Source organism: Oratosquilla oratoria, chromosome 11, assembly GCF_046742065.1.
Source record: "Oratosquilla oratoria isolate Oo_2021 chromosome 11, ASM4674206v1, whole genome shotgun sequence".
Lineage (NCBI taxonomy): Eukaryota > Metazoa > Arthropoda > Malacostraca > Stomatopoda > Squillidae > Oratosquilla > Oratosquilla oratoria.
The window spans coordinates 5,934,812-5,947,102 of record NC_134787.1 but is presented as its reverse complement, the minus strand read 5'-3'; the positions used below and the strand labels follow the sequence as shown (position 1 = coordinate 5,947,102).

Here is a 12,291-nt window from a genome sequence, read left to right as displayed (position 1 = left end):
TTTTAATGACAGAACAACCGGCCTCCGGGAAAGTAGGCGGGACCACAAAATAACGATATGGATAGGCCGGCCGGCGAACACAATCAGGAAAGAGAACAGAATTCAAGGTAAAGCCAGTCCGCCGGGAAAGTAGGTGGGACAAGAAAACGACGATACAGAGAGGGCCCGCCGGCACACATAAAGAGACGAAGTAACTGAAAAAAGCACCCGGCCTGACCGTAAAGAAAGAGAGACAAGAAAACTGTAAGGATACGCCTGCCGGTAAACACAGATAAGAGAGAGAATAGAACTGAAGGAACAACCGACTGGCCGGGAAAGTGGGAGGGACTAGAAAGCAACGAGAAGGATGGGCAAGCATAGATGGGAAGGACGAAAGATAATAACGATACGGAAATAGCCGGTCGGCCGGGAAAGGGGGTGGGAAATAAAATCACGGGGAGGAATGGCCGGATGGCAAAAACAAACAACACGAGACGTAAGAAAACAGCCGGCCGGCCAGGGAAGTATGGTGGGATTACCTCAGCTGAATAAAATCGTTATTCTACAACAGCGAGGAGAAATGAAAAAAAAAAAAAAAAATGGTCGAGATAGATAAAATCGCCAGCCTGCAGAAAGAGTGTACCATTATCTTTGGCAGAAGTCAATTGTTAAGCAAATTCTTTCCGTCTACGAAGAGGTTCTTGATCTCTTTTTCCTTACTGAATCGTTTCCATGCGCTTATGACTTAGAAAATATAAAAGATACTTCCACCGCATCAGTACTTTATTTCAGATTGACATATTCTTCGTTTTTCTTTTTCTTTTTGTATTTTTCTTCTCCCGAGGAGCCCTGTAAAGCAGCATTTCTCGTCCAAGTTCCCCGGAACTCGCGGGTTCCTTGAGAGCTCGCAAAGGCTTCTTCCTGAAGAGACAGTGATAAACTGAATAAGATAAAAAAAAAAGATCCAGTAATTATGCGTTCAAAACGGTTTTAATTTTTTTCTAGTCTAGAAATGTAAATGAAATAGAGAAGGATATATATTTTCACTTCAATCGGTTACCTTAAAAATACAAAAGAGAAATAGAAAATTTAATATTCTTTTTTTTTTTTTGTGTAGAGGTTCTTGGGACATCACTATTATTGGAATATAAAGAATTTTCCTTGGTGATTTTTCGACGTGCTTTGCAACGCCTTTCTATATATACGCACACACACACACACACACACACACACACACACACACACACACACACACACACACACACATACACACACACGTACACACACACACACAAAAGGATTACAAAGGCAAAGCATGCCGACAGGAGACCTTTTGATCCATATCTAGGTCGGATGCAAAAAAAAAAAAAAAAAAAAAAAAAAAAAAAAAAAAAAAAAAAAAAAAAAAAAAAAAAAAAAAAAAAAGAAGAGAGAGAGAGAGAGAGAGAGAGAGAGCGAGAGAGAGAGACGCACACACCCACACACCCATACACTCACACACCCACACCCACCCACACAACCAACCACCCACACACACACACACACACACACACATACACACACACACACACACACACACACACACACAAACACACACACACACACACACACACACACACACACACACACACACACACACACACACACACACATACACACACACATTCCTCCGGAAGATGGGAGAGTAACTGGGGAGATGCGGGGAGTCAGAATGGGCAGGGGAGTCGTCTCCACCTTCTTTCTGCAACAAAAATATGGAAGAGGCGATGGAGAAGTTGAGGTGCTCCCGCACGAAGGGCTCGGGTGGGGTCTCATACGTACAGTAGGGTCATCCCGGACCAGATAAGGCAAAGGGTTAAACTATCATTTCTCTCCCCTTCTCCAAACTCTCCACTGCACGACTCATCTCCATCTCCTTGATTCTTCCCCACTTCAACATTAAATTCGCGTATCACCAATGCATATTTACCTTTTTCTTGATCCATTACCTGACTTAAATCATTGTAGAAGGACAACCTCATTGTCTGAATTCTGGGAAGTTGATACCTAAACACAAATTAGTTTTAAAGTGTACATTTCACACACACATAACCTTATCATAATCCAAGGTAACCTATCTCATGAATATATATATATATATATATATATATATATGTATATGTATATATATGTATATGTATATATACACACACACACACACACACACACACACACACACACACACACACACACACACACACACACACACACACACACACACACACACACAAATATATATATATATATATATGTAGGGGAAGGTGGGGTAAGACGGACCCCTTAAGAATGAAATGGGTCTAGAAGCCACATTTTGATATATTTTTTAAATGTTTTAGGGGTTGTGGTGGTACTTTGGGGTCTTATGATTCCAATACGCAACCTAGGTACGGTTATTTGAGGGAAAAATTTAAACTATGATTAAAATAACAAAGGTAACTTTTATTGTTTCCGAAAAAAAATGACGGGGTAAGACGGACCCCAGGGTCCGTCTTACCCCGTCATTTTTTCGGGTACCTCCTAAGGGTTCATCATAATCCTCGACCAAAAAATAAGAAAAGAAATCCTTCCTGGAATAAATGACAAAGAAAACCCTTCTTTCAGCATCCTTTATCATCGTACATTTGCTTCTGTGCCCATTTTACATCTACAGGGATACTTTATAGTGCTATATTATGCCAAATTGCCTGATCATTCCTTGCATAGATCACAAATAAAACACTCAATATCATCCTCATCATCCAGTATCCCTGCACATTGCTCGTGTGCCCATCGTTTACAATTGGCACAGCAAACCCACCCTTCACCTCTTTTAGAATTTCCAAACTTGTCACTGCAGTACAGGCAGACAGTTCCATCTCCCTCTTTACTCTCGCTACTGCTTTCATGAAGCCAGGATGGTCCAGCTTTTGCTTGTTGAGTTTTTGGTTTTATTTTCTTTTTTTCACGTTGTAGTTGCTTTGATATGATTGCTGTTTTATTTTTGGCTTCTATTCTTTTTATTCATTTATTCATTTATTTATTTTTTGCTTCTTTGCTAGACTGACCTCTTTTTCTTTTTTCTTCTGAACTTCTGTCTCGAGCTCATTCTTGTATGGGGATCCTGTCATTCTTGTATGGGGATCCTGTCATGTTGAGGGGTCCCTCTTGAGTCCTAGGTCTTTTCTTTCGTGTCGTTATGGTCACCTTTGGCAAGGGAACAATTTCCTTGGGTGAACTACCTGGCCTGAACAGACTTGGTTTTTCAGGAACAGGAACAGCACATGGGTTTTCCGATATGTCAGCTACTTCCAGTTCAGGTTCATCCTCAGTGACCATGATAGGAGGGGCGACATGGTCGTTCAGATCTTCCTCTTCCTGATCAGCATCTAATGGAGAGTCTGTTGGGTGTGCAGGTAAAAATGCAGCTTCTCCGAAAACATGCTTATTCAATGGGCAGATACCGGTTTTCTTAAACCCATTAATGGCTGTGTTTGGAACAGCAGCATGGAGATAGGCCTCACCAAACAAAGCACTTATTTTGTAGATTGTCACAAGTCTGCCAGGATTGTTTCTGAGGAATATTTCAACAGCCCTCACATAGTAGGCATTCAGTGGTTTCATAAATGAAACATCCAGTGGCTGCATTCGGTGACTGCAATGTGGTGGTAAAACAACAATCGTGACATAATTATCCCTGGCAAGATTGATAACATCAAGATTCTTGATATGGGTCATGTGTCCATCCATAATCAGCAATACTGGATCATTCACTGATGGCTTGGTGTGGGCATGAAAGTGCTGAAACCATTCTATAAAAATAGGGAGCTGCATCCACCCAGATGGATGACAGGCAAATCCGGTTCCTGGTGGAGCACCATCCTTTAGTTCTTGCTTCATACGAACCCGTGGAATGATGAGAAAATTCCTTGGAGGCTGCTTTCACACCCATCTTTTTTTCTTTAACTGCAGATATTGCATTCTGCATTGCTTCTGTATTCCATTCCCCTCTATTACTTATCCTCACGTATTTCTGGGGCATCTACAAAAAAAAAAAAAAAATGCTAAATGTTTGTAAAATATTTAGAGTATGGGGTGAGATGGACCCCTCGGGGTCCATCTCACCCCATACGTAAATATTCGCATTATGCATTTTTCAATCAAACATCTATGTTTGATATATCATTTTATGGCACATACCTATAATGCACACACGATTGGCTATATGCAGCATGATTACTAAATCATTACAGCCAGTATATCAATGCAAAAAAAAAATCATCTTACCTTCTCCAAATAACATCAGCACTGTCCAAAAACACAAACCTCCACATCGAGCGCAAATGCGGTGCTGAACCTGGCTTCCGGTTGCACCCGCGTGAGTTACAGTTGATGTTGAGGACATCTAGCGGCAACAATCTTAATCATGCCCTTTCTAATTCAAATTAGAGGGGGGGGGGCCCTCTCACCCCAGGGGTCCGTCTTACCCCACCTTCCCCTATGTATATGTATATATATATATATATATATATATATATATATATACAGTACATATATATATATATACATATGTATATATACATGCACACACACACACACACACACACACACACACACACACACACACCACACACACACACACACACACACACACACACACACACACACACATGCACACACACACACACACACACACACACACACACACACACACACACACACACACACACACACACACACACACACACACACATATATATATATATATATATATATATATATATATATATATATATCACGTGAAAAACACAGTTGGAGCAAAAAAGACTGGAGACAGGGATTCTATATATTTGGTCTTCCAAAATTATGTAACTGTACTCTGTTTTTAAATCACACTTTGTAGTTTGTAAAAACAAAAGATCTAAACAATCTCAATGTTAGATTCAGCTAGATTTGTATAGATTTGTGTTTTATAGCTTTTTATATACATGTCATTGATTCTGGTAAATGACTGTTAAATACTAATATATCTTACCATTACTGAGTGGACAAAGGATATACCTTAGTTTGGTTGCATATATCCAGGTAAACGATTTCTTTATACATTCAATTCGAATTGATAAAGGGCTTGAGGTAGAAAGAAGTCCTTTGGCCTTCTTTAAAAATGCAAAAGCAGTCGAATTGATTCGACTGCGTTGGTTCTTGAATAATTTCAAAAGATTGAAAAAGTCTTTCTTCTGTGACTTCACTTGCTGAGTAAAAGCAGCAACGACCGCAACAGCACTGTAGGAGAGAGGCCAAACGCAGAGTATGGGATCCAATGTATTTAACGTTTCGCCCAGCAGGGCTTCTTCAGAAATAACACAGTGGAGAAACATCTGACTCCTTATATAGCCCGAGCTTGCGGGATATATGAGGAGTCAGATTCCATACTCTGCGTTTGGCCTCTCTCCTACAGTCTTCACTTGCTCCTTGATTAATTCTAAAATGGTATGAAGGAGCAGAAGATTTCTTTGGGGTAACCCTGCGACTGAAGTCACCTTCTTTACATAAAGCTGTCGACTGAATTTTTTTTTTTTGTCGCTTTCGTATTTTGGCTGTGCTCATTTTGAAAACGCATCTGGCATCTTCCACACATGGACACATATTTATACAACAATAAACAGAGAAGAAATAAATCTATAGTCATAATGGTAATGATCAGTTTACACAAAAATCTAGAAGATGCTCCTATTTCATTCAGACATAGAAACTATAAAACGTTTTGGAGACTGATGACGTCATGTCGTCGTTTCTTGTGTCCAAGAATCCACAAGACACAGTTGCAGTGAGTTTTAATCACACCTTTCCACTCATGAAGAAACGATATCTTATAACCCGTATACACGTGTAAGTTCTCCCAGACCATATAGAAATATATACCCACGCGCATCTACACCCACGTTTGAGCAAAGCAGGCTATGGAATGCAAGATATGTGAGGCACAGCGAAAGAAAGTTTAGGTTCAGAGAGACTTCACACGTGGACAGATATGCTTACGAATTTAGCCACAGATATGAATACACGTACATACCACATACAAATATATATATATACATACAATCATATGTAAGGCTTTATTGCACAGTGGCAGCGTAGGCGGAGGAGATTACGTGATGAGGAGAGATAAGCGTGGAGATGTGGAGTGAGCGTAGCTCGCACACCGTGACCCATATCCTGTTTCGGGCTGAAGTCGGTGGGGCCCTTGGAAAGGGACTGTCGATGCGACATGAAAGATTGGTTCCGCTCTTCCGCAACTCACGTATATATGGGAATGGTGGATGCCATTGTGCTCTCTCACTAGGGTTCAGTCGCCCTAAATATTTACATTTACACATTCGAAACTATGTACATATGTACGTAGGTATATACATAAACACATATATTCGTACATATAAATGCATACATACATGCATTTATACATTCATATACACATGCACATATACGTGAATATCTGCATACATAGATTCATACAGGAATGTGTAAATACGTACATACATACACACATACATACATACATAAATTCATACATACATACATACATACATACATACATACATACATATATACACACACATACATACATACATACATACATACATACATACATACATACATACATACTCACATATAATACATACATCATATATACATATATATATACATACATACGTACGTACATACATACATACGTACACACATAAATGCATATATAAACACATACGTACGTAAATACATACATACACACACATATACATACACACACACACATACACACACACACACACACACACACACACACACACACACACACACACACACACACACACACACACACACACACACACACACACACACACACACATATATTTATATGTATATATATATATATATATATATATATATACATACATAGATACATGCTTATACAAATACATGCATACATGCGTACATACATATACACACACATACATGCGTACATACATATACACATACATACGTACATCAATGCATAAATACATACATACATACATACATACATACATACATACATACATACATACATTGGCTCATGTAGAAAGAGAGAGACCAAGAGAGTGAGAGCGATGCTATTCTTATTAAAAAAGAATTGAAGTAGATCCTGGAGATTATTTAGGGTAATTGAGGTCCAGGTATATATCATGTTACAAAAGGGAGAGGGAGAAAGGGGCCTCAGAAAATAATTATAGTTTATTTTGGTCAGGGAGTGAATTAAGATAGATTGTTATGAATGAAATTTTAGGAACACTAAAGAGAAATATAACGAAAAGCGATATTGAGAAAAATCTTCTTCTTAGGTAATGTCAAAACATGAGTTAGATTTTATAGAAAAATAGAAACTTAGAATAGGAGGTGTAGGGTAGGGTAAAAATCTTAGATAATGTCAAAACATGAGTTAGATTTTATAGAAAAATAGAAACTTAGAATAGGAGGTGTAGGTTATGGTAAAAATCTTAGATAATGTCAAAACATGAGTTAGATTTGATAGAAAAACAGGAACTTAGAATAGGAGGTGTAGGTGATGGTAAAAATTTTAGATAATGTCAAAACATGAGTTAGATTTTATAGAAGACTAGAAACTTAGAATAGGAGGTGTAGGAGATGGTAAAAATCTTAGATAATGTCCAAACATGAGTTAGATTTTATAGCAAACTAGAAACTTAGAAAAGAAGGTGTAGGTTATGGTAAAAATCTTAGATAATGTCAAAACATGAGATAGATTTTATAGAAAACTAGAAACATAGAATAGAAGGTGTAGGTTATGGTAAAAATCTTAGATAATGTCAAAACATGAGTTAGATTTTATAGAAAAATAGAAACTTAGAATAGGAGGTGTTGGAGATGGTAAAGATCTTAGATAATGCCAAAACATGAGTTATATTTTATAGAAAAATAGAAGCTTAGAATAGGAGGTGTAGGAGATGGTAAAAATCTTAGATAATGTCAAAACATGAGTTAGATTTTATAGAAAAATAGAAACTTAGAATAGGAGGTTGTAGGTGATGGTAAAAACCTTAGATAATGCCAAAACATGAGTTAGATTTCATAGAAAAATAGAAACTTAGAATAGGAGGTGTAGGAGATGGTAATAATCTTAGTTAATATCAAAACATGAGTTAGATTTTATAGAAAACTAGAAACTTAGAATAGGAGGTGTTGGAGATGGTAAAAATTTTAGATGTCAAAACATGAGTTAGATTTTATAGAAAACTAGAAACTTAGAATAGGAGGTGTAGGAGATGGTAAAAATCTTAGATAATGTCAAAACATGAGTTAGATTTTATAGAAAAATAGAAACTTAGAATAAGTGTAGGTGATGGTAAAAATCAGACAAAAAGAAATAAAAGAATAACAGTGTCAGAAGTAAAGCAAGGGCGTGAGAGGAATACATACAAAATTAAATCATACCTGAGGACACAGGCCGAGGGGTCACGTAGCAAGACGAGTAGGTACAGAATAAATATCAAGAAAGTAAACAGAATGTGCAGCTGAAAACTAATGCGAATAATATCAAGTTGCATTCAACAAGAAAACAGGGAGAATATATGTTAAAACAGGGAATTTGGAGAGGGTAGAATATTACGACGAATTGGGTCAATGAGACTGGTTCATATGCACAGCATAGAAACATGGGAGATAAAGTGCCTTACACTCCTGTCCTTGTGTGTATGTGCGTGCGTGTGTGAGCGTGTGTATATTTGTATGAACATAAATAACGCAACACACGCTCACTACCACTTGTACATATAACTTTTGTTGTCTGGAATCCGGTCAGCATCCACGGAGTAAACGTTATAAGGACTCTTGCAGAGAATTATGTGCAACATAATATGACCCATAAAGGGCCCGCATGCAATCTGGAAATATTCAGAACTAATGGTGATACTGAGGAACTCAACTGTTTGACCTCATGAAGTATAGTAAAATAAAAAATGATAATCCAAATATATGCATCGTATATATATATATATATATATATATATATATATATATATATATATATATATATATATATATATATATATATATATATATATATATATATATATATATCTTGCAGAAAACACGGGGAAATTAAAAGAACGATATACTAAACGTTTTAAGCCTATTAAAAAATCTTTACAGTATACAGGAAATTTTGTAAAGGTGACATATATAAAGAAATAAGAAAGAAACTAGGAAAAGTCACATCACCAATTATGCACTCTGTGGGTTGCTGCTACACGAATGAAAATACAAACAAATACAACATATACCAAAATGTACATAAATACATACAAATTACACATATACATGCCAATATGAATAAAGAGTGAATAGATAGATAAATAGATAGACTACATTTTTGTGGACAACAATTGGTCACACAACAGTCCACTTCGTAGGGAACCATTACACAAATGATACATATATAAAAACACATCTATGAATATAAACATAAAAATATATATTGAGATATTGTGACAGGTTTGAGGAAGGAGGAAGAGAAATACACGGGTCTAGGGCCGAGTTTATTCCTCTGAAGAAGCTGTAAGCGAAACTGGTCAGAAATAAACTCGGCCCTAGACCCGTGTCTTTCTCTTCCTCCTTCCATAAAAATATATGCAAAATTACACATACATAAGCGTACTTGAATAAATACATAGATGAGGTGACAAATATACGGACAACAATTGGTCTCACAAGAATTATGGTGGCGTGTTATGATATTGTTGGACTATTCTATTAGTAATAAAGTTATCAAGTTTATACAAACCCATAATCAAGTTAAGATTATCATTAAATGCATTTTTGATGAAACTAGATTCGATTATGTTTCTTTTCAATGAGGAATTGCAAACAACAATTTTCTTTTTATTGCCCCAATTAGTGCTATTCTATTAGTAATAAATTTATCAAGTTTATACAAACCCATAATTAAGTTAAGATTATCATTAAATGTATTTTTGATGAAACTAGATTCGATTATGTTTCTTTTCAATGAGGAATTGCAAACAACAATTTTCTTTTTATTGTCCCAATCAGTGCTACAGCTAGTGTCCCTTATATGAACGAAAATACCATTAGACACTGTACTTGTAGTGCCTCCTTCTTTTATCCAACTCTTTCCCAGTTTGACTAGTATAGCAAGAATTACATTGTTTACAGGGAATTCTGTAAACATATCCTGTATTATTTCAAGGGGAATTTTTGATGAGGTGTTTGACTGTAGCATAAGTTTTAACCTTTCTCCTATTCTGGCCAATCTTTACACAGGATACTTTGAGAGTGTTCTTCTTCCGACGATAAAACCTTCAGGTATGATCTAGTTCAGATATGTTTATTATATTTTTGCCCTTTGGGATGAGATGTTTTTCTAGATAAACTTAATGAGTTAGTAACTAATATAAATTTAGTTCAGATATGTTCATTATATTTTTGCCCTTTGGGATGAGATGTTTTTCTAGATGAAATTAATGAGTTAGCAACTAATGTAAGTTTCAAAGTGGAATGGAAAAAAATGGTAAGATTTCCTTTTTAGATACATTAATCATGAGAAATGGGAATAGGCTTGCCTTTACTGTTCTTAGATCACCCACTTAGGAAGTTAACTTAATTTTTTTAGTCATCATACAGATCATATTAAAGGAAGCAAGTTAATTTCCACCAGGTCCCAATAAATAAAATTAGCTTACCCTCAGCGGTTCCTGGATAAAGCCCTCAGATAAGCCAGAGCTAGCTTTTTCAATCCCTCCTCCACAAAGCCAAATGTGTTACAAAATTCCCTTGTTATTCCCTTTTTCAGAGTCTATTCACCATTTGTCCAAATTTCTTCCCAAAGATAAGGTACATTAAATTCATAATTATTAATGTTCATCAGAGGTTAAAAGATCACTTCCCAGGTGTTCACTCCCTTCCATGTAAAGATTGTAACCTAGCATACATTGGTCAGACAGGGCAAGGATGAATGAGCACAAAAAGTCAATTAGTTATGACCAAAAGAGTTCAGTCGTGTTCCAACACGTGAATAATCCAAATCACCGCATAGACTGGGAAAAATCTTAACTTATTTATTAATCTGATTCTAGGTTCAGAAGGAAGATGGTGGCATCCACTTTAGTATACTATCTCCCCACTATGAATATTTCAAAGGGTCATAGGACGGCAGACATAATCTCAAGATTGTTCATTACAAAACAAATTGTTAACTTGTATCCTCCCCCTCACCCTGACCTGACCCGATCTCAAGTCATCCTCAGGTCACCAGAGAGTGAGGGTAGTAGTATTTACTCCTTTCCTAGTTCCTATTTAAAGATAGCTTCCTCCTGCCACTTTGTCGAAATATATAGACTCGCGTATTCAGCTTTCTTATATATATATATATATATATATATATATATATATATATATATATATTTAAGATTATTTCAGACAAATGAGAGAGAATGTGGGTGGGGAAGGGCAAACGAAGATGTGTTAGGAATAGAGTTTATTGCCCTAACGTTGCGACCAACTTGGTCTTCTTCAGAAGAAGACCAAGTTGGTCGCAACGTTAGGGCAATAAACTCTATTCCTAACACATCTTCGTTTGCCCTTCCCCACCCACATTCTCTCTCATATATATATATGTATATATATATATATGTACATATATATATATATATATATGTACATATATATACTGTATATATTTATATATATATATATATACATACATACATACATATATATATATATATATATATATATATATATATATAGATATGTATATATATATATATATATATATATATATATATATATATACAAAGTCTAATGCTGTGCTATATATCTTGCTCAGCTCATCATTCAAAAACTTAGCCTGCAGATTCTGTACGATCTGAGAAACATAGAACTGAAAACAGAAAGCTTTGTTTTTTCATGGTGAGTCGAGTAGTAATGAACATAAGACAGAAGATCAGTATATTTTCTAAAAACATCATACCTAAAATATCTTCCGCTTCTGTGTAGTAAAATGTCTAAAAATGGTAACTTATTGTCCGTTTCAGTCTCAATGATGAATTTTATGGATGGAACGAAATCATTCAACTTACTAAGAAGAGTCTAGATTATGATCCAACGGCCATATGCACAAGATGCCATCGACATATTACTTCCACACATTATGTGGAAGAATCTTGGGCAATAATTACCTCTCAAAGAACTCCATGTTTTTGTTCAATGATTCTATTAAATTCT

The 12,291-nt window shown here is 36.1% G+C and overlaps 1 protein-coding gene across 1 annotated transcript; it reads right to left on the bottom strand.

Moving 5' to 3' along the window:
• Positions 1 to 3,099: 3,099 nt before the first annotated feature.
• Positions 3,100 to 3,925, bottom strand: LOC143029936 (uncharacterized). Its single transcript, XM_076193146.1, has one exon. It carries the CDS (start codon positions 3,892 to 3,894, stop codon positions 3,100 to 3,102), a length of 795 nt encoding a protein of 264 aa, XP_076049261.1. The 5' UTR covers positions 3,895 to 3,925.
• Between the last annotated feature and the right edge of the window lie 8,366 nt (positions 3,926 to 12,291).